The sequence below is a fragment of the Convolutriloba macropyga genome, chromosome 3 (genome assembly GCF_964194025.1).
Source record: "Convolutriloba macropyga chromosome 3, txConMacr16.3, whole genome shotgun sequence".
Lineage (NCBI taxonomy): Eukaryota > Metazoa > Xenacoelomorpha > Acoela > Convolutidae > Convolutriloba > Convolutriloba macropyga.
Genome location: NC_134470.1, coordinates 3,025,661 through 3,050,222, shown reverse-complemented (window position 1 = coordinate 3,050,222; position 24,562 = coordinate 3,025,661). Strand labels below are relative to the sequence as shown.

Genomic DNA, 24,562 nt, shown 5'->3' with positions numbered 1-24,562 from the left:
AGAAATGAATATAGACATTTGATTAGACAACGCTCGGGCTTCGTGCCAAATCAACCAAATTGACATATCCTTGTCGATTTTTTTATTTACCTTAATGACAGAACTAATGTTTTGTACCGATCAAAGCGAGGCTTGAATTCATTCATTGGACACCAAACCTACCATCAGAGCTAACCACTCTATTGAATCTTAATTTATTTAAACTAAATATTCTTTTTCAAAAATCTTGCTAATAATTTAACTTCTAACTTTGCTTTTTAAAAAAGTGCTTAAGATATGAACTATTGCGCACGGGAGGCTAATAAAGAGCAATTCTTTCTTCGTACAAGAGAAACCATTGAGGTTGAACCTTTTCATTTAACGGAGATCCTTTTTGCTCACTCAGTAGACAATGCTAAAAGAACCTATTTTATTCAGTTTAGGTCGATTACCTTGGATACAAATACATTGCGATTACTCTCTGTTTGACGATGCTATGAGCAGGTATTTTTGCAGTAAATTTACATACGCTGCTGTGATGTTTCATAGTGGGGGCTCACTGTTCCGGCCATTGGGTAAATCACACCCCTGTTTTTTGCCATTAAAGAAGATTGCTAAAAAACCGATTGGAGAACAGTCGTCACAATAATATTTCGACCTTTTGACACTGTTGCTAGAGCCTGGCATATTGCTGTAAGGGAAAAATACAATGCGTTCCTTTTTTAAATTGTTTTGATAAAATTGTTGAATAGTTTCAGAGAAGGCTTGAACGATGATTCGCGACACAAAGAACTCAACACAAGCTGCTGACGAGAATGGGAGTTATCATATGGTGGAGTGCACTGGTGATGGCTTTAGCGGGAGTGGGTGCACTGTTTGGTCGAGGATCTGGCTCCCAGAGCGCATCTCAACGAACTTCTTGGCCCCGCCATTTCTTTGCAGGTTTTGTGCTCACAAGGTCTCAAAGAGGAGCAGTCAAGTAGGTTCCCCAGTACTGGAGGGACAAGCAAGTTTCGAGGCAGATGCAATTAAACAAAACGGAAGAGAGAAAATGTGAAGAATGTTGGGCTAGACGATGGAGGTAGCATCGAGGGTCTATACCAGGAGGTGATCAAGGTGGCAGGTTAGTGTGCGTTAAGCTGAAAAGGGACGAAACCATCGTATGTCATCGGCTCCCTTCCAGAAAAGATGGTAAGCGACATTTGATTGCTTGTTTTGTTCGAAGAGAAAATAAAAATTATCTCACTGATGATGTCACACCATTGCGTTCGGCAATTCTATTTTCTGTGCGCAGAGATCCTACCATCAAATCTGCCCACTCGGTGAGTGAAAAGGTTATTGTATATAATTCGAATTATTTAAAAATGGTGCTAAACGCATTGTATGATGTTCAAAGAGGTTTTCCTAAAAATTTCGAGAGTGCTTTAGACCAAGCAAACAATCTTTCTCAGTAAGGGATCCTTCTCTTTCTTCTCAAAATACTCATCGTGTTGGTTGTTGTAGTAATTCTACCTTGAGTAACCATACTTTTTTCCATGTCAACATTTGGTCTTTAAAAAATCATTTTGAGGAACTTCAATATCATGTCACCAAAAACTTCAATTATACTATCATTTGTCTCCTTGAGCCCTGTTTGGAGGACAGATCGAATGCAACTCATTTCAAGATTGATAGTTACACATTTTTCAACCGTTGTCACGTTAGCAAACATCAAAGCACTGGTATATATGTGCTTGATTCCATTAAAGCTGAAGTATTGTAGTATTTGATACAGAGTTTGAAAACAGTTTACTGCTGAAATGTACGAAACTTTTTTTTAAAAAATCGTTTGTTTTGTGGACTGTGTTAATAATTCGCCATACAACTCTAAGGCAACATTCATTGTGGACCTTGATAATTTTCTGGAATAATACTCTGAAAATATTGATTGCCTATACTTAGTGGGTGATATGAACATCGATCTAGTCAAGCAAAACAGCCTAACCGAAAAGTACTCTAATATTCTCATAAATCACGGTGTGGAACAAATAATTGCTGAAGCCACCCGGATCGGTGAGAGATCATCCACTCTGATTGATAATATAATATGGAATAGAAATATGTTTCCGAGTGACACAGTTAATCTAATTACTATAACCGATCACTACGCTGCATCCGTCACCACGCCCAATGAAGTTTGCAGCAATTGATCAAGCTTGCGAAAGCAACGCATTAGTTTTCTCCACAATGAAGCTTATCATAGCAGAATGTTGCTTCGTCTCGAAAGGCAGCTTTCTAGTGTAGAGTATTATGATGTGTCGAATGTTAACATGGAGTCTTTCAATAATGTTCTTGTGTTTGTCATCCGGAATTATAGAACAATAGAGACAATAGTTTCCCGTAGGAAAAAAGTACCCTGGTTTGATAATGAAGTTTAGCGATTAATAGTACAAAGAACGAGGAAGTTCAAAATGCCGAGGAAAATTTCAAAATTCCTTCCGAAAATCAAAATGGCCAGGAAAGTGGTCTATAAGCTGTTAGTAAAAAAGAAACGCCAGTATTAATAATAGGGTCTTGCGTACAATTTCAACAAGAAGGGGCAATATCTTCCGAGACATCAACGAAATAACCAGAAAACCGGTAGGAGCAAATAAATCCCACTTCAAAGCGAAGTTTGCGCTTCTGTTGATGATGGTGAGACCGTAGTTGATTTGTTCAGTGAATTTTTCACGAAGAATGCTGGCAATAAACTGGAAAAACCTGATCAGACTTGGAGGAAATCCAAATTTTCACCGGCCGTAAAGTCAATGTTTCTTTTTCCAGTGGGTGATGAAGAGGTAGAGAAAACAGTTACCGCCATTATCGCTAATAAATCAACTGGACTCGATTGTATCTCCGTGAAAAAATTGAAATCTATGCTTCCAGTGATTTGGCACACTTAACTGCACTTATATAGATTTCGTTTTCTCGAGGAACTTTTCCAGATTGTCTCATAAAAGCACGGGTAACTCTGCTTTCAAAAAGGCTCAATGATTGAGGTGAGCAATTATCGATCAGCATCAGTCTTGCTTGTTGTTAGCAAAGTCTTCCAACGAGCTATGTATGCCAGATTGTGTAGCTTTATGAACAAACGATTAATTAAAAAATGATTCGGTTTTCGAATTAAAAGTAGTACACTATTGGCAATCACAGATATAGCTGAGAAACTACGATTTAACATGCCAGTCAAACAGTTTTATATTTTCCTTGACTTTAGTAAGGCATTGGATACCGTTAATCATGATTTGATGATTGAGAAACTGGAAAATTAAGGTTGTAGAGGAGTCATTTTGAGTTCGTTTCGCAGTTATTTTTTGAACCGACAACAGACTATGTTCATCAATGGAGCGTTCTCAGATTTCAAAGTAATCAGTAGCGGAGTGCCTCAAGGATCAATACTCGGCCCTCTACTTTTCATTATATATTCGAATGACTTTTTTAATAGTTGCAAATATTTTGACATGTATATGTTTGCGGAAGATACAACACTTATGTACTCTGCAGAAACTCTGGATGACAGAGGCATTAGTTCTGACATTGTTTGCCTGGAAAAGTGGATCACTTGTAATCATTCATATTTGACTGTTAAGAAATCTGAACTCATGTGGTTCTCTGAACCCATGACAGATATTAGGCTTGAGAATGAAAGGTTGAAAAACTCAGATTCTTTGAAGTACCTGGGCGTCTATTTAGACAGAAACTTTCCTTTGAAGTTCATGTTGATAAGGTTGTAAAACGCTTGTCAAAGCATGTGTTTGCGGTTGCAAGAATCAGGAAGTTCGTGGGTAGGAACGTTGTCATTGTCTATTACCGTTCTTTTATCGAACCGATAGTTTGATATGGGCTTTTAATCTATGGATGTATAACATCTAAGTTAGGTTTGATCTATATGGTTCAGAGAAAACTGCTTAAGTTGATGTTTTTTTCAGAAAACAGAGAGAAAGTGTATCCTGCCTCTTCTCAGATTCTTCTATTCTAAGTGTATACGATTTATACATTCTGGAATTATTGAAGTTTGTTTTGAAATCGGTCAACGCTGAATTGCCCACTTGGTATCTGAACAGCCTTTATCAGCATGACTTGAAAGATTGCCTTACTGCGAGGAGCGTCTCATCTGGCCTCTTTAAGAAAGCAGGCCTGAATAAAGACTCAGATAAGAATTCATTGGCCTGGAGAGGATGCGTTCTTTTGAATTACTTGATTAGTAATGGCTTTATTGTTGATCCTGTTTGCGGAGACGCAAAATCATTAAAACGTTCCATAGATCATCTCAAAGTTTTGTTAATGAAGAATGTATTCGATACCTTGTTCTAGTATGAGTTCAGATTTCTTTCTTTTATACTCATCTTATCTGTAACTTTTGTGGGTCTTCTAGCTTCTGTGGGACTATTGCCTAGAGGAGGTACCTTGGTCCCTTTCTGGTGCTTCGGTGTTTCTTTAAGAATACACAAAGTTAGGTATATCACCAGAATAAATAAAATTTCTTGAATTAAATACGCTGCCGTGATGTTTCGTAATGCCTCCGCCCATAGCTTGATCATCCCCCCTTTTTCCTTTCTGACATAGAGTTAAAAAAGGAAAGGGAAAATTCATTAACTAAGACAGTTTGGGTCGCGGTGTATTGAAAGACGCGAATTGTTAAACTTTTGGGACGGATGGCCGAAATTTGACAAACTTAGTAAAATAAGAGGTAAGGTTGTAGTAACAGCCTTCCTTCTTCGACCACTGCTCCTATTGAGGAGACGATTGACTATGGGCTTCGGTAAACGGCTACTATCCAAGGGCCGATTGGTAGCAAAATAGAGATTACTAAGTTATTGTCAAAAATCAAGGTTCATGAAAATTTGAAGCTATTGTTACAGATTGTAATGTCTGCTGCACAGCCGCCGCCAGTAAGTGCTGGCACAGATTTGCCAACGTACAAGATGGTCGTGGTTGGCATTGGTGGTGTGGGTAAATCTGCCTTAACTATCCAGTATTTCCAAAAGCATTTCGTTGCTGATTATGATCCAACAATCGAGGATTCCTTTATCCAACATAAAGAAATCGAGGGCGAATGGTGTATCCTTGATGGTACGTATATTATGGTTCTGAACATTGGAGCTGCATGTAGTACTGGAGCAATGTATAACAGTATCATTACTAATTGTGTGCACGACTTTATTTGATGCATCACAATTTTATCCATTAAAGCCACAGATGATTGCTAGGATTTTTAAGAGGCTCGCAAAATTCAGCCTTTCGCGCCAATTTTGAGACCGCACTAGGTTTGAAAGGCTTGAAGTCTAATAAGTGAAGGACGAGCTCATTTTGAGAGAAATGCAAAATGTCATTTTTGATGTTTTGAGTTCAACATCTAGTATTTCACCTTTTTTTATAGGTCATTTAGATTTCCTATTTTGTGCTGCTGTTAAGAATTTTTTTCAGTTTTGATTAGTAATTGTATAGTAGGCTACTGTTGGTTCTGCAAATTTAATGTTCGGATTCCTGTTAATTTTTTCCTTAGTTGAAATGTCCGAGATTAAGTGCTGCATAAAGAACAACTTCTGCAACTGTAGGCATATGCGTCTTCTTGGTAAAGGTTGTCAAACTTGTTGTGCTATTTTATTCAAAATTTTGTTAAAAAACGCTGAAAATTGGGTTTTATACAATGCAGTAAAAACTGACCAGCGAATGGGAATTTTTCGGCTTCATTTCTCATTTTTTCTCACTCTGCTAGACGACCATTTGGCTAGATCGGCGTCCTGCTTACTCGGTGTACGCGTTGAATTTCGTCTCAAATTGTTCACACTGCTTAAAATGTTCAAACCATCTCTGGGGTGGAGGGGTTTGGAGTTACTCAAACGAAAGAAACTCTAATCTCCTCAAAGGCAACAATTCTAAGCCATGCAGCGGCCGATAGCCAGACATCCCAAGCGTCTAGGGAAACCTGTCCTGAACCCTGCAGTTACTGGCTCAACATCGAGGAAAGCAAAAAAAGAGCGCATGAAGAACGTCTACAAACAAGTTGTTCAATCGGAAAGCAATCTTTTTTACGCTGCCAAGAAATAAGACAGGCCTTAAGTTCACCGACACCTTGGATGAAATCCTGTCTGCCACTTTAAATGGTTCTAACGCGGAAATGGCAATGTACTGCGCAATGGTGATGCCTCATCTTGTTATTTCTTAAAAAAATTGGAGGATGACGCCTCAAATAACAAAACCCTTGCAAGACGGTTAGATCAATGTATAAAGTGGTACATAGATTCCCTTTTTCTTGAAGCAAAATCTATCCAGGAACGTATGAGCAGAACTAAACCAAAACGATCTTTTGATGAATACAAAGAATTTGGTAAACACTTGTCAACAGGAAAAATGTCCAATGCCATTTGAAGTCTTACAGAAGAAGCGAAATGTGGTTTCCTTTCTGGCTTGTTCCCTCTGGCTGGTTCGAAAGGTGGCTCCCTTAACTGACAAAGTTGACATCAAAAACCTGAAGACGCATGGGAGTCATGGCCCTTCCGGTCTTGATGCCAACGAATGGCGAACGCTTCTGACTTCCTTTAAGTCGTCCTCAACTGATCTATGCAAAACACTTGCTAAACTAGCAGTACGCATGGCTACATCTCATTTGACTTTCCTCCTTCCATATAATTCATGTCGGTTGATAGCTCTTAATAAATGCCCTGGTGTGCGACCGATAGGAATTGGGGGAAGTCCTCATTATTGGAAGAACTTGGGTCAAATGCGTTAATGCCGACCTTAAGATATTAGGTGGTGATCAGCAGCTATGTATGTGTCAAAAAGGAGGAATTGAATATGCAATCCTTTCTTTGAGAGCTGCTTTTAAAGACACAGATTCGCAGGCGTTCTTGTTTATTGTCGTAAAAAACGCTTTCAATAGTCTCAACCGGGATCTTGCCTTACGAAATATCCAGAAATTATGTCCTCTCTATCATTCTATATGTAATTCATATCGTGAACCATCAAGTTTGTCCATCAACAGACAAACAATATTCTCTCAGAAAGGTACAACCCAAGGCGACCCCCTTGCGATGCCGATGTATGGAATTGCCATTATCTCCCTAATTGAACTTCTTGACGATTGCTTCACTGTTCACAAGTGGTATGCGGATGATGGCAACGCGTCGGCTCTCTTGATAACTTGGAAAAGCTTTTTGACTCATTGAAAAAATATGGCCTTGCTTTCGGTTATCATCTTACCAAAGGCCACATGATTACTAAAGACCATCTTTTTGAGAAAGCGAAGCAGATTTTTGTTTGTTAACGACAAAGTGGAAATAGTTGACGGTTTGTAGAAATTTGTAGAAAGATCACTAAAACAGTAGAAATCGCTGTTGAAAAAGCTGGCCGCTCATGCCAATGTTTCATCTCAAAGATGTTTATAAATCGTTCACTTAATCGGTTCAGCATTAATTGACCTTCTTAGCACGTACAACACCCAATATTGAAGACCTTTTAAGAGAATGTGAGATATCAGTCAACGATGGGCTATTACCTAATCTTTTACAGAATCCCTTGTACAATCAAAAACACTGGAACATGTTCTCGTTGCCGATAAGTGAGGGCGGCCTGAACATCCTTAATTCCGAATGCCGCTCTAAGGAATATGAACAATCAGTTCAACTGTCAAGTCCCTTATCTTTGCCCGAAGCCGAACCAAATTGACAACAGATCATACAAGAAAAAAAGGGAAAGAGCTTGCTATCAAATCAGAAAAGACGAAAATTAAGAGCGAATTGAGTAAGAACCAAATTTGCTCAGTTGACCTAGCTAGTGATAAGGGAGCATCAAGATGGTTGAAATGAAGCCATTGAAGCGACATCACTTTGACCTAACAAAAAAGCCAGTTTCGTGATGTCATTGCCTTTCGCTATGGCTGGGACCCAGTGAAGATGCCATCACTATGCGCATGCAATGAAAACTTCACTGTTGCACATGCCCTCCACTGTCCGAAAGGAGGATACACGCATACGAGACATTATGAACTCCGCGATTCCATTGGGAACGTTTTAAGTGATGTCTGTCATGATGTTCAGACCGAACCTCATCTTCAGCCGTTGCAAGGGGAAATCTTTGCTCTTAAATCAACGACAACTGATGATGATGCAAGATTAGATATCAAGGCCAACGGACTTTGGGAATCGAGTTTCAACAAAACCTATTTTGATAAAAATTTTTAACCCGCTGGCCAAAAGTTGCCTTAAAAGCAGTAGCGAAGCCTACAAGCTTCATGAATCTATCAAAAAGAACAAGTATCAACAAAGAATAACTGGGGTTGAGAAAGCAACATTTTGTCCGCTTGTCTTCGTATGCACTGGTGGAGTTGGCCCATCAGCTTCAAAAGCGCTGAAGCAATTGGCATCAAAGCTCTCTTCGCAAAAAGAAGACAGCTACGCTGATATCATATCTAAGGACAAAAATCAGCGTTGCTCTCCCGAGGAGTTCAATCCTCTGCATTCGCGGGTCAAGGACGCTTAGGCGGCGCTAATTTTTTGATGCTTCGATGGGAGCTGTGTTTGAAGAAGGGAGGCTGTTAGTTTGACTCATCTACTTTCGTCATTAGTTGTTTGTTTTCTAATGCTGTATGTCTTTTGTTTTAACTCCTCGGCTGATGTTTATATATATAATAATTTTAGTGATACATTTAAAAAATACGAAATGCTTTATGAAGACGTAGAGTTGGGAGGGCCGCGGACCAGCCAATATTTACCCAGTGTTGGTGAGGGAATTTCTTATACCTTTTAAACAAAAAACTTGACAATTGGATGGGCATGTATTAGCGGCCCGTGCGACTTGATATGAAACTACCACAACCGAACAAGTTATCACGAACGAAATTCAATTTTATAATTGTGGGTTTTTTCCTTGAGGGTTTATTTTTATTGCCTATCTAAATTTAGGTGTTTTTTTCTTGTGGGGTTTATTTCCTGGACCCGCTTTGATGTTTCATATTTTGCGTATTTCACTTGATCGACGGTCTTGATATGCTTTACAGGCCGCCTGGTTTTCCCCAATATTATTGCTTTTATTTCTTTTTCTGTGCTCGTTTCTTGTGCAACATTGAAGCCGTTCTTCATATTCTTTTTGTTTCTCCACTTTGTTGAATTACTTGGTACGATAGAGATCACTTCTTCTGCGAATTAATTTATCCTCACTGGTTGATCAAAAGCCTCAGCAGTCCTTCATATCTGTAACGACCAACACCTAAAATCAGATTTTGCTCGATATTTAGGGTATGTCTGAGTCTGTATATCATATATCTTAATCTCTGTTGTTAAAAGTTTCTTTGGCTCCTTTTTTGATTAATAAGGGCGCCATTTATTTTATACTAAAATGTTACTGAGTAAAGCGAGAGAATATTAACCAATCAGAATAGAGTATTTGAATACGGATTTAAATTATTAGAATACGCACAGAAATCGTTTCAATTTACGTATAAAAAGACTAATGGTCGTTTGCATTAGAGAACGGCGACTTTGTGGGCATAGCCACCTCGCCCACAAATACCGTAAAATTCTAGGAGGGTTAGTTATTGGGAAAGACACGAAACGGTGGACCTCTGCTTCATTCTGTTAATTATATTTTGCATCTTTCTCTGAGATTAGCCATTGAGTTAATCTTCGTTATGATGCTAAATTATTGCAAATTTTTCAATTCGAAAGGAGAAGGCATTAGAGCCTGGCTTCCGTAATTTAATTTGTACAAGTCTGGCCTTTTTATGTTGGAATATGGTTTATTGTGATCGATATCTATTCGAGAAATATAGGTAGCTTTACAACAAAAACAGGAAATTCAGACCCGCCCTTTTAATTTACCTCTCCAGTCCAGAATGATTAATCTATATGCTTTAGTTTATTTGTTGATTGTGAATAGACCAATTTTATTGTTGACGATACCTGGAAAGATTTCACGGTAAGGTTGTGTTTTATTTATTATATGAGCGGTAGTGTGGTTTTAGTGCTAGATACGGCGGGTCAGGAGGACTACAGTGCTATGAGAGAGCAATTTATGAGGAACGGGGATGGGTTCATGCTCGTTTTCTCGGTTATTGATCACTCCAGTTTAGACGGCATACCTCCCCTTCACAAACAGATTTTACGCGTCAAGGACGTGTAAGTCATTGCTCTCTATCTCGCTCCCTCATCAAACTCAGTAACTGCTGCTGAAGGTGCACCACCCAATGTGATTTAAAGCAATCCTAAAATTTTGAAAATTTAAGAGAGAATTTATATTTTTGTCAAATTGAACGCACGTTCAAATAAGATTAAGATTCAATTATTGCATTGGATAGGACGATACCATAGCGAGGTCTCTTAGACGGACATTTCTGTTATAAAGGTACACTAATAACCTCGTATTTATCGTAAAAAATACTGACTTGAACCGGTATCTTGTAAGAATCTATGAAATGGATTTTTCGAGAATTTATGCAGCCTTTGAACGCTATCTTATCAGCGAGTAAACATCTCAGATGTTAAGACATTGAAGACAAATTTTGTCAGATTCTTGAAAAATTTCAATAATGAAAAAATTGAAAAAATGAAAATATTTTCATGAATAATTCATGAATTTCATTAACTATAAAACGCAACATGATGCCTAAATGATCAACAGAACTTAAAAATATTACGTGTTTTTTAATGTTGGTTTCTTTCTTAAAATATCTTTAGAACTCCTCTGACTTATTTGAATCTTGTAAGAGCTTGCAATAAAGATTCTTGTAAAAATATGCAGTGCTTTATTTATCAGTAGTGAATGCTTTCATAGCACATTGAAGGACACGCCAGATAAATTATATTTTGTTTAGATTATCAAATGACCAGAATTTTGATTTCTGTTCGAAAAATAAAATAGTATTTTTCAGACCGCTGCGCGAACCGATGTGTATGTTAAAGCGTCGTAAAAATAGATAGACAAGTAAGAGGCTTTAGGAAATTTTTCTACTGAAGTATAAAGACCAAACTATTCATATATTTACGAGGCCATTTTGAAAATGTAAATATTTAACCAAATGTTTTTGTTGTGGTTATAACTTTAAATTTACATTTTTGAAGATTAAAAAAAAGTTGACCGCAGGATTAGCAAATGATTAACCAATCAGGTCGCCTGTTTTCCTCCCTACCCGTGTCAATTGGTAAATTTGGTTTGCTGTCAAGTTGGTAAAGAAATGTACCCTTAACTGCATATGTGAAAGTAGAAAATACTCTAATCTTGTGAATAGTAAATAAGCTTTAACTAACCTAAAAATGGTTTTTTTTATCGAGGCGCTGACCATTGAATGGGTTGTTTTATGTTTGAAAGATTTTATAATCTTTAGTGACACGTGTCCCATGATTTTGGTGGCCAATAAGATCGATTTGGTACATCAAAGGAAGATATACAGCAACCAGGGAGAAGAAATGGCCAACAAACTACAGGTAACCCTCGTGTCTTTGTAAGAGCATTTTCCTCTCACACCCCCACCCCCACAAAGAAAAACAAAATATAGATATGAAAGAACCATAATTATTGAATGTGCAACTAACAGAAGCAACATAGAACAGACAGAAAAATTATCAGTTTTCTAATTCTTTAACCCAGATAGTTCACACTTGTCGACTGATTCATTGGTTTAAATATTTTTCAAAATACTGGAAGCCGTTTCAAAATACTGGAAGCGGCTTAAATATTTCAAAATACTGGAAGCGGTTTAAATATTTTTCAAAATACTGGAAGCGGTTTAAATATTTTTCAAAATACTGGAAGCGGTTTAAATATTTTTCAAAATACTGGAAGCCGTTTCAAAATACTGGAAGCGGTTTAAATATTTCAAAATACTGGAAGCGGTTTAAATATTTCAAAATACTGGAAGCGGTTTAAATATTTTTCAAAATACTGGAAGCCGTTTCAAAATACTGGAAGCGGTTTAAATATTTTAAAATACTGGAAGCGTTTTAAATATTTTTCAAAATACTGGAAGCGGTTTAAATATTTCAAAATACTGGAAGCGGTTTAAATATTTCAAAATACTGGAAGCGGTTTAAATATTTTTCAAAATACTGGAACGCGGCTCAAAAAAACCGCGTTCAAAAATGCTATTGATAACCGTAGTATTGTAATGATTTTTGTGTTGTTTGTTTTTTAGATACCTTATGTCGAAACAAGTGCCAAAGACCCGCCTGTGAATGTTGACAAAGCTTTCCACGATCTAGTCGGCCTAATAAAGTAAGCAGTCTGTTCAACTGATTGTGACCCGGTACTTTTTCAACCCACCGCGTTCTTCCTGACAAAAAAGAAAAGCCTGTATCATTATTTGTTAAACATCAGATGATTCTGCCTCCGAAATGTATTTAAGCTTCTTGGCTATTAATTGCAGAGCCTTTATCTTAAAAATCAAATTTTTAGAGAGAACCCCAGACATTTGACAATTTTTATCGTGTAAGATCTTACAAATTTCTTAAAGTGTCTAACCTGACAAAGTTTTTCTATAACAATTTATCAGGTCTTACACGATTAAGAAATTTATCAGGTCTGATAAGATCTAAGACGATAAAAGTTCATTTTTGTCAGACCTTAGAAGAAATTCGGCCTCAGATCTTAGACGATAAAAATACCAGACTCACTGGGGAAATTTTCTTTTGAAGAATTTTAAACAATCATGTTGAATGTTAGACATTTCAAGTCGCCGAATATCTCCATTGTTGATCGTTTTTGAATCGATTAATGTTCCATATGAAGTGGTGTAAATGCATGTGAAAATTCGGAGATTAATTATAAACACAATGTAATATGTTTGTTCATTTAACTCCGAGGACAGTTTATACTGGGCGTAAATTTTTGAGTGATTTGATTATTTCCGAACAAGGTAATGAGTTATTGGTGTAATCAGAAGTCGAAATTAGCGAAATTGGTTTCATTACGAAAGGACGACAATCTTTTTGTCTGACTATTTGCTAACGGGTTTTGTACCCATCGTCTGAAGTACAAGTCCAATTTGAACTCACTATGCGTCAAGCGGTTTTATGATATTCAGTCTTGATATAAGATTCTGACGCTTTGAGGTATAAATGTGAATTCATTAGGCTAAAAGCAAAAGCAAGTTATATGATTACCCGGATTTGGATAAACGTATATGATAAACTTTGACCAGATCGGAACAATAGAGAATTAGATTGTTGGTTTGAATTTCGATCCTATCGGTTTCTAATCATGCATGATGCGATGATGAATTTCGAAAGATTACGCAGAACATAGATTTTGGAGTAATTTTTCATGTCGAGTTAGTCGGTGGTACATGTATCTACATGGTTCCATGTTTCTTGCCCTAGTTTTCGTTATTTCTCCAAAATTCTAGAAAATTCTCCATTGTTGTTCCTTTTCTGAATTTGAATTCATAGAGAATGCTGATTTCATTGAGAAAAGCTGACTGTATTGATCACTCAAGCGCCCATGTCGGCGAGATCAACTATTCCTCCAAATTTCAAACCGATGATGTAATACACCTTTGATAATCACATGCACCTCATTAACGAAAGCTCCCTGAATGATAGCCGTTTTCAAAATGGGCGCTTATCATTTAGGGAGCTTTCGTTAATGAGATGAATGTGATTATCAAAGGTGTATTACATCATCGGTTTGAAATTTGGAGGAACGTTTATTGTTAGTTGATGTCGCCGACATGCCTTTACATTTGATGATTGCCTACTTGGTTGATCTCAAAGTTCTAGCTCTGTTAATTGCTTATTGTTCGTTGCTCTCAAATGTAGTTTGTAGCGATTTTAATAATACCGTTGGTCTTTTTTAATGCGATTTTTTGTATTACCGACTTTTTGTCATTTTTTGTCTGACCATTTGACTTGTCGTCCTCAAAATCAAGATAATTAGGCCCGGAGGGCATTAACTCGCTAAACAGTTCTATGTAGAGCTTTACAAGTCTCTCTGTGTGCAAATCACCAAAGCTGTGTGAGGGGCAGTTTTAGGCGACTTTGAACCGCCAAGAAGGCTTGTGTAAACTTCTTGTGCATCAGTTCGGGAAAAGTATTTTTTGAATAAGTTTTTGAATTTGTTCATTTTCACGTAATGCTTATGTACCGTTTCTTGTCAATTATTTTGAGAATTTCAATCTTTCGAGTCTCTTGAGCGTCAAATTATTGGTAGTAAGGTGAGATAACTTTGACTTTTTTTGACAATCGTTTTCATAGCTATCTAAATTTTGTTAATACCCAAATGAGGTTTTTATCAATTACAACTTGCTGTCAAAAGTTCGATATTGCAATTAAATTTATATTGAAGGTTTTCAAATGGCTCTCAAACAAAGTTTGTCGCAAATAAGTTAGTCATGCTTGTCTTTTTAGGCGACTTTTCTGATGAATAATTTTTGGAAGTGATTCAACGAAGTCCTGCAATATAGTAATTACGACCAGGGCCAAAAGAGTGAAATCAAATAAACTGGATTATCTGAGAAAGCTCGTCCTCAAGTCAAAAGCTAGAAAACTAATTAGAGCAATTTACAATTGGTTTTGATATTCGGCTTAATATCTTTCAGCTTAAGCTCAATTGAGCAGATCCAATTTAATTCACACTATCCAACAAATTCGAACTTTTTTAGACACCATTAAAATTAACACATTTCAAAAATTTAGGATATCAATCTTTATCTTTTATTCTTCTGTTTGAATCCCGATGACGTCGAGGTAGTCAATGGCGGCTATTTTTCGGCAATTTGTCTACTATATTTTGTTTTTTTTTTCTTAATTGCTCTCGGACGAATCCGCGCCAATTATTTGGTCTTTTTGTACTATCATCACGTTATAAACCGATCTGATTTTCCATCACCTGAATTTTTTTTCTTGGATTTCAGATATTCTGAAATAATCAACTTGGTTACTCGAGATGGTTAGGCCAAATACAGGCAATCATTAGGAGCATCAGAAATTCTAAACCATTGTTTATTTGTGTCGTGGATTAAGCCCAATTATTGTCAACGCTCCGTTTAATCAAAGAGAAAAATTGGTTTACTTTCCCTAAAACTGGATAAAGTGGTCAAATCTGAGGGTTTTAAGTTGCTTTTGAGTTCTGGTAATCTCTGTAGGTTTCTCTGAAACCGCTGAGGAGGCAAATTCATTATGAATAAGCTATTTTGGTAGCTTTAGTCCCCTCTCCTTTGTGCCCTTGCAAAGTGAGGCTAAGCTCAGAAGTAAGCGAGCGACAACTAAAACTAGCCCACGAGCCAGTTGGTTGAGAGCGTCAGACGTTTGTCTGTTATGTATGCATGTAAATGATCAGCGCTCTAATTTCATGCTGGCAATGATGACAGAATCATTTTGGGAGCAGTTTATCGAGATTGTCATGTTTAATTGCTATCAAACAAAGTCTGTAGCAACTTATTAGTCCTGTGGTCTTCTTTATACAATTTTTTCTTTGACTGATTTTTTGTCGGATAAACAGGTAACCCCCGGTGGGTATTGAGTTCTCTTAGAGCCTTTCGGCTAACTAGACTCTAAGAATATAAGTATGCCCCTTCAACCCCCCCCCCCCTCAGCGCTACTCCATGCTCATCGTTTCACCCGCAACCCAGCGCCCTCGAAACCCCCACCGCGCCCACCCCACGCCCCTTCAATTAAGCTTAAGCTAGCATCCCTAAACCGTAGCTACCTACTAACAAAGCCAACCGCTCGCCTGTCGTTTGATAGCAATTCGCCCGACAGTAGTCGGTTCTGTTCTGTTATTTCAGTCAGTCATTGTATGAGAAGTTGACGTGTTTTCAGGAAGCAGCCTAAATCGCCTGAAGAGATGAAGAAAGATGAGAAAAAGAAGAGAAGGAAGGTGAAATGCACCATTCTTTAGAAAAACAGACAGACAACTTCTTTCTCACTCTATCTTCCAACCTCTGCTACCTTCTTTGCTTGTCATTCACTCTCACGATACTTGAAAACCACCACTCAAATCAATTCGTAAGCACCCAATGAATGGAAATAAAAACTGATCATTGTAAACTGATAAACAGAATTATCATTACTCTAGCCAGTAGACGCTCGAAGCTTAAAATATATGGAAACACGAACGTGCAAGTTTTAATGAGCCAGATTTTCCTTCGTACCAGATGCAACAGCGCCAGATTTTAACAAACTTGCTAGCTCGTTTTTCAAGTAAAATTACGTGACTGCTAAAGTCACTTGGAAATTCTGACCTCGAACGGCTACGGGGTTCTCGACGAATGCCAGATTATCTCTGTGACTTCATCATAGTCACTTAAGCTATACTTCAAAACTGTGCTATTATCAAACTCTCTGTTTTCTACCATCTCTGAACATTTTGTCCTGGATTTCGTTTTTAAATTCCTAACGAAAATTAACTCGTACTGGCAATTAAGAGAGATATGAAGTCGAGTTCTCTGGTTGGTCAATAATTAGGGAAAAGGAATCGATGCTCTCAAAATATGTTTCAACCAAGCGAGGGAAATTTTGGTGGGGAAAATTTTTAGTTATATTAACACGATCTGTAATGGAAAGAAAAGGTTGGAATGGAAACAGAGGTCTGTAAAGGTTAAAACGTGGAAAATTATTTTTAACGAGTTGACGGCGCTATTAGTCCCTATAGTCCGGGTTATTCAGCTCAATGGAAATTTGTTACGATGGGTTTGCCTGGAAGTTCTTTTGTTTTATTTCAACGGCCCAAATTATAATGAGTATAGTAGTGTAAAATTGATTTCAAAATCTGGGCTTAATTTTTGATGAAATACCTAAAAATTATAAGGGGATTAAAAATTGCAATGTGGGGACTATGCGGCACTTTTTTTCAGCAGATCTGAAAATTTTGCTAGTCAATTGATGGACATGCAAATTGTTACATAGCTTCATGCGAATGAGAAAGTGATGAAAATACGGCATGAAACATGTAAGTTATGAAGAATTAAAGAATTTATTTTGTTACTTTTATCGTTGTATAGTTTGTTATAGTTTCGATTAAATTTGATATCATTGCTTTAACATTTGTCTTTCTAGCACATTTCGGATAAAGTTTAATGTTACTTCAAATTATTTGGATAGTATGAACAGTCAAAGCCGGCAGTTTATTTTTTGTAGATTGCGGGTTCAATTTTCTTTCAATTCAGTGCTTTCATTTTGTAGTATAATTTCCCTAATTTAACATTAGTTGACATAAAATTTAGCTGCTCCGTTCACAAATTTACCCGTCCGTGAAAATTCGAATACCTACGTAAAGAAATATGGATATTTTTTATTAATAAGTTAAGGTGGGGTAGTAATAAGACATTAGCAATTGTATCTAACAAAGTTATAATGCGTACATTAATCCTTATTTATGGCTGTTCGGTATAAGCGTTGCATTGTTTTACGGTCAAATTTGAGGAAAACCGCAACGCAGCCTCTGGTGTTAAATCAGATTAAAAAACGTCAATTAGAAATAAAAAGCCCCCCCTTAAAGGGTAGTCGGTCAACTAACTGGGGGGGGGGGGGGGGGCACAAACGGAAAAGATCCGATTCGGTAATGTGGAATTGAACAGCATAACATTCTCCGATGACTATCTCTTCTCTCCTCCTCCGTAACTTGGCTTGAATTTGGTGCTACATGACCTGACTTGAATGATGACTTCAGCTTCCCTTCATTATTTTGTAGAGCATTTTTTCAAATTTCATACCACAACTGGCTACACGACAACTGATCAAAGATGTATAATTTCCTTTTAAGACTCCGAGAACCTCGTTTTAGCCGCTTCAGAAATGTGAACAAATACAATATACATTAAATTTGGGATGAAATGACCGTATTCGCTCAAAGGAAAGAAGCCCTAAAGCTTAGCACTGTGCCACACTAAAATTATAAAAGAGGAAACATCAGATTTAAAATGAGAGTTTTGTCAAATTGAATCTGTGACGTTGATTTGCGATAACTTCAGTTTTTAAACAATATAAATCAAAGTTTTAAGTTGAAACGCAATCAGTCAAGCGTTCTAAAACGCACGGAGCTTAATTACACCCAGAATTAGATCAATATGTTGCTTCGTTTAATCTTAAATTTTCCTGGGAGTAAGAGCGAGCGAAAAAGAATAGATCCCAAAAACATCTCAGATTATTGCAATCACTGCGCTATAATTCAACAGTGCATTAACTTGATTGGGTGCATGATTGAGAGCATCAGTTCAAGTTTCTAGCTCTGTGTTTGAAGCCGGTGACCTAAAAATATTACATGGCACCAGAAGTCCCCTGTGTTTTATTGGACGTCATAAATTGGAACGACTGTGTTCGATACCTGTTTTGGAAAAACATTTCGCAATATGCTAGTTTGCTGATCGACTTTCATGTCGAGTAACGGACTGCATGAGGCATTAGATTATATTCCGTCCTAAAAACTCCGCTAGGAATTAACAGAACAAATCGGCTACATGAATTCGTAGAAGTGTATAAAGTACGTCAATTATGGACACGATTTTATATAACGTGTATTTAATCATTCTAGCGTATTATTTGACCCCCTAACAATTTTTTTCAGCCTGTGTGAACAAACAAGCGTGCTGTTTTTTTTTATAGACTGATAGGAAGCCGAGTTGGACCACGACAATTAATATATATGTATATACTTCTGTAGAGGTGTAAAAAATTACGAAAATAGACGATCATATTCCGCCTTAAAATAAATACTTTATATCATTTAAAATTTATACGAAAGTTCTCAAAGGGCTAATTTTTCATATATAGCGTAGAAAGAGTATATTCAGCTCTCGATGTTGCCCGTTGTCTTGCTGGCATTTCCTTTGCCCCGTTCAAATGTTTGACATGTAAATGACATAGGTATGTGAATATTGATTTTACCAACTGTGAAGTAATCAGTTCATATATGTTTCATGTCAAATTGAATAAATGAACGGGATGTTGACCTGTTGATTTTGATCACAATGTGTGTGTGATCTCTATTCTCTCATTGACGACTGTAAGTTGTAATGTATAGTTCTTGACCTTAATTTAAATAATTTCGTCTGTTGCTTTTAATTGCTCTTGACCGAAGTTTGAAGCAGTTATTGTTAACGTGTGGGTCTTTTTACGACTCGAAGAGGAGTTTTGGTATTCTACAGGTTACAGGTAGTTGTTTTTTAATGCAAAAGTTTCCCTCGACCGATTTGACTTTTCGACTTTCTCTTCATGACCTAATGACACCATTTGAAGTTCTACAGAGTCTATGAAACCGTTATGCATGTTATGATCGATACATTAATGATCTGTCCTCACATTTTCATGATTTTTGAAGTAAAGTTGGAGAAATGATTTTTGTCACACCGAAACAGGAATCGGAGCAAAAATCGAGTGATTTTGCAGCGTGGATTTTTTCACTCCAATTTCACAGTAGGGTGACAAAACGGGGTTTGAAAAAAATCGCTTTCGAGTGTGGGTTTTCGCTCACATACAGAACTTTGACTTTAACTATTGCTATTTAAAAAAAATTGATCGATTTTCCCAATCAGTGGTTTTCACAATCAATTTGTCCCTTCTAGGTAGAGTATTTAATGAATTGTGTCAGGAGTTGTCTTGCTACGTTTTTTCGTCTTCAAGAATGTTAGGACTATAGGACGTCACACTCTTCAAATCTACTTTTTGTTCATTCGTTGGTGCAATTTTGACTGAAGGAATAGAGAAAATTTTAGTGGAGAAATTTTTTACTATATTTTTTGAGACTGAAGATCTACGAAGCTATTTTCCGGCAATAGGTCGGCTGTTGTGTTCTTAATTGTTTCCGTGTGGTTTTCTTAGTATTCTTTTGCGCATTTATTTTCTCATTTTTTCCTTTGGCTGGTGTACAGGTTTCTCTCATCATCCATCTTTTTTCATTCAGCTATCTTCATAAGGACCACAAAGACTTGATATGAGTGCGCACTGTTGGTTTATTGGTTTTTTACTCTGATGTTAGAACGAATTTCAGATTAATGGGGTTGGATCCTGCTGAAAAGTTTCTGGAGAAACGTGTATTGAAGCAAAAAATATTCCGTGTAAAACTTTTGTTGAAGCCCCAACATTTTAATTTTTTGTCCTTTCACCCAGCAATACTGAAAACAGTTCAAAAGTACCTGACAAGTTTGGCAAACTTAGTTGCATTTCAAAGGTATTTAACTATTCTGAAGTTTTTTTTACTATGCTCTATTATTTCTTTGCTTTAACACAAAAATTCTGTTGGAGAAGTAACTATTTTTCAAGGCGAAGTACTGTCAGGAATCCATACCCGAAAGTGATTTTAATTTGTATTGAACTTCGATGGGTTCAAACTAAGGGCATATAGTGAAATAGTTGATGTTAAAGTTTTTGTATTCTAATACGAAAGTTACTTCCTTATTGAGATTTGTAGCACCCTTAATATCTACAATTTTGTATTGTTTTTTTGTTTGTTTTTTTTTGTTTTCATATAACAGGAGATTTGTTCTGAGATGTCAAGACTATTTAGAAGAATGTTACCAGTTTTCAAATGTCCTGTGTTTCACCGTCTACTTATATTTTAGCTTTGACTTCTGTTGCATTTCCCAACTTTTGAACTTTTTTTTGTTTTTCATTTTTACTGACTGATTTTTACTAAACCAGTAGTAGTGAAAAAAGGGGGGTCTACCGCACAGTTTTAGGATCCCTCCCATCCAGTCTCGAACCTAAGTCAAAATTACACTTCAACAACTCTAGATTAATGCCTAAACCATTGCACTACCAGAACCAACTGCTGTAAGGTTCGAACGCAATATAATTCGTAACTGTTACGGTTGTTAACACATTATAAAGTGAGTATTTCAACTGAACATATGGTCATAAAATAAAGTCAACTTGGTTCAGTTGGTTAACCTCGCTCGCAATCCCAACTGAATCAGGTTGACTTTTCGAAGCCCCATAGTTTCCACCAGATTCCAACTACAACTGAGAAAATTCCACTGAGACGGAGCAGGTCTTGGAATTTTCCCATTATCTTTCTTTCGATAATTTTTTTATCAAAAGCAAATAAAACCCGCCTATAAAACAGGCCTTTTTCTTACAATAGCAACACAACAAAAATGTTGAGCAACCCACCGAGTAGCTTTCGATTCATTATATACAGTGCCCAAATTCTACTTCCTGCTCAGCAAACTGTTGAGTCCCTATCGGTCAAGAGACGTAAAACAGAACATGCCCAGTTAACCTTGACCGCTCAGCGACAACCGAAAGGCCTAGCTCATTGGATTGACCAATTCACCGATTGGCAGTTTGCAGTCGTCAACCATGAGCCCAACAAAATTGAACCAAGTGCATCCTTCAGATGGTGTGATGACATCTCCACGGAGCACCAGCACATCATTGTCCATTCAAACGATAATCCTAAACACATGGAGAAAACTATCAAGTCCTTTATTCGACATGAAAGCAAAGTACTCAACGAAATCAGAGCACGAGTGTTTGTGCCCCAAAGCGCCTTTCAGACATTTAATCAACAGTTCTTGCGATTCAACGTATCGGAGATTTCAAGACGAGGAGACATCTTCGAAGAGTTCATACGAAACACTGATTCTTTAGGTGAAGACAAACCAAAGCGAAGCCAGCAAATGGACTTGGTGTGGGAAATTGAGAGATCTAGTCCAGCTCGCAGAACCGAAATCAATACATTAACCGAGTACCAGAAGCGACTAATTGCAAAAATTGAAAGTCTCGGGAGCACTGACTCCCCATTCAAGGACACAATTGAGGCATTTGTAGACATTCTGGCAGCCGGTTGGGGATCATTATACCGAACGGATCATTCAATGTTTATTGAAGTCCATTGTGGACTCACAAATGCACAATGTTCATGTTGGGAATGCTGGGATGCAGCAACGGAGGATGAAGAAATTATGGAAAAAACCAATGACTCACCAAAGTAAAGAAAAAACATGATAACACGAGATAAGAACTATTAGATAACTTGATCATTATCTATTTCATATCCTTTTAAATCAGTGGCATGTTCCAATCTGCTGACATTAATAAAGTTTTGTGTAATTTCAAGCTTGTCTCTCGAGCGTTTCCACAAAACGAAAAGTCGAAAAATGGTTTTATTGCAGTTTGCATGCTCATAGATCCGAAAGTAGATGTCAATGCAGTTGACAATTTAGCTCCATATGGTGGACTTATAGGCCCGGGAGATAGTGCACTACATGAATACTTGAAAGATTCGAAAGTCCTTCGAGTGCATGCAATTTTTCACGACGCCTATGGTTTTATGAAAGAAAAGTACAAAACCGGCCCTGGTTATATGTACATGATTTCAAACTTTCCAAGCCATTTTCTATTGGGTCACATTAGCGGCATTATTCATTGGACCGCTTTCAAAGTGCTCTTGTCAGACACTTTCCAGAAGATGCCATTTTGATATGACAACTTATGATCCAAACCTATTCACTTTGCATATTTCAAAGTTAGCTGCAATTCAAGTTATACAAAACACCAACAGCTCAAGTATTGTATTGAGGAAACAATGTTGGAAAAAATTGAATGAAAAATTCATACTAGTTCAAACAGAAATAGATTTGACTTTAAATGAGCTGCAATTAATTTCCGAAGCGGCCAAATTAGCTCTCTACTTTTTGTCTGCTTCTGAAGAGGCTAACAAGTCAAAGCCACCAAAAGTGCCCGGCCGCAATACAAACTAATAATGGCAGATTCGCCGGACTGTTCGATCGAATTAGCTAACAAAATTATTTTTGACAAAGAAGATCAGGAACGACCCCCTTGGAAGATTGGATGCAGTGTTGAAAGATCATTGGTATTCTGTATTATACATTTATTTGTGCTCATTGGTTCAATTGTATCATGTATCCTTTATTTATTTGTTTTTAATCATGATAGTGACAACAAACCTCATATCTGGTCTGTCTTGGCCTTTTGCTTGGGCTGTATAATCCCTACACCAAAATGATTAAAAGAATCTCAACCGAGCCACATTTGTTGATGATGGTGGTAGGACCCAGTGGTTCCGGCAAATCAATGTTAGTTGCTGATCTATTAGTTAATGAAAAAATATTTCAACCAAGTTTTGATATAATTTTGTATATATACCAGCATTGGCAGCCATTATATGATGAACTGCGGTCAAAAAGTGATAAAATCACCTTTGTTCAGGGATTGAATTGGAAACAACTTAAGTCCCGCGGAAACACAAAAAGGCAGCTTTTAATTTTTGATGATATTTATAATGAAGCATGCAATCAAGCAGAGTTTCTTCAGCTTGTTGTCTCAGGTAGACATCAAAACCAACACGCCATTATTTTCAAACACAATTTGTATCAAAAAGGTCAAAATGCAAAAACAATAGAATTAAATGTCACTCAAATGCTGTTGATGAAAAACCCCCGTGACATTGTTCAAATTGATTGCCTAGGGAGGCAGTTGGGTTGCCGTTCTCTCTTACTATCAGCATATAAATCAGCAACCTCAAAACCATTTGGTCACCTATTGATTGATTTAGATCCTCGATGTGATGAGAAGCTGCGTTTATGTTCACAGATCAACAGCGACGTTACCATTTTTTATTGCTCGAGCTCACCGCAGAACATAATCAAACTTGATGAATTGTTCACAACATCTGAGTACTTAAGATCTCTTTATAACTCTTAAACCATTACTGCAAAAATTTTTTCTCCTCCACTGTTCCGAGACGTTTGTTAAATTCATTATTGACTGCGTATTTAACATCATTAAAGGAACAGTTTCTCTAAACCTTGACAACCAAGCAATCAATAAATTTAATACCTTCGAAAGAATTATTTCCATATTGTGTGACAGACGTGTGAAAATCAACAGCAAGCAGAAACTGCTGTCAACAGACAAAGGGATCAGACTACTAAAAATGATTAACGATCCGATTCAAAAATACTTCAAGTCTACAATATGACACAGTCAGCCGCCGACGAATTCATACTAATTTCAGTAGACACTTACAAACAACTTACTACCACCGCAATTTCCCAACCGTCCGGAGAAGAAAGTACAAAACAAGCAATTCTACAGAACAAAAATCTAGGCGAAAGCGAGACATTAGCTCAATTGAGCATCGCATCAGCATTGAACTCAAAGTCAGTAGATTTGCCGGAATCAGGGAGAGAAGACGAAAAGAAAAAATCGTCCCAAAAAGCTTCGCAATTAACCACAGAACAAGTTGAGTGTGTTATTGATGAGCTAACAAAATCAGGCTTGAGCGGAGGAAAAATTGAACGCAGCAAGACAATAATCAAACTTTTAAATGAGTCAACACTAATAAGCATAGACGGTAACACTGGAAAGCTGCATGGTAACTTCGACGGAAGTGCTTCAACATCAGACCTAATCGAATTTTTGATAAACCTGCAGCTTCCAACGAAAAAAATATCCTCGGAAGATCTCCATATTTTTAAGGAACTGAAAATAGGTAGTCACCTTGTCGGAAACAAGAGCGCAAAACAAGCGGCCTCGTGCGCACCCCAACAACATTCTAACACCAGAGGTCAGCAGCTCCCATGGCTTTCGATGTTTTAAATAACTTCAAAAAAACCTTTGCCCATACAACTATTGTTAGGTTTCTGCTTTTAAAGGCCGGAATTGAAAGGCACCCA

The 24,562-nt window shown here is 37.2% G+C and overlaps 1 protein-coding gene across 1 annotated transcript in view; it reads left to right on the top strand.

Moving 5' to 3' along the window:
- LOC142335877 (ras-related protein M-Ras-like) overlaps positions 1–17,067 on the top strand; it is a 35,495-nt gene extending 18,428 nt beyond the window's left edge. Inside the window, exons 2-6 of the mRNA XM_075384223.1 lie at positions 4,860–5,070; positions 9,959–10,112; positions 11,318–11,417; positions 12,125–12,204; positions 15,747–17,067. Of these exons, the coding sequence (XP_075240338.1) occupies positions 4,866–5,070; positions 9,959–10,112; positions 11,318–11,417; positions 12,125–12,204; positions 15,747–15,825 (618 nt within the window). The 5' untranslated portion in view covers positions 4,860–4,865 and the 3' untranslated portion in view covers positions 15,826–17,067. The remainder of the gene's footprint in view (positions 1–4,859; positions 5,071–9,958; positions 10,113–11,317; positions 11,418–12,124; positions 12,205–15,746) is intronic.
- The last annotated feature ends 7,495 nt before the right edge of the window (positions 17,068–24,562 follow it).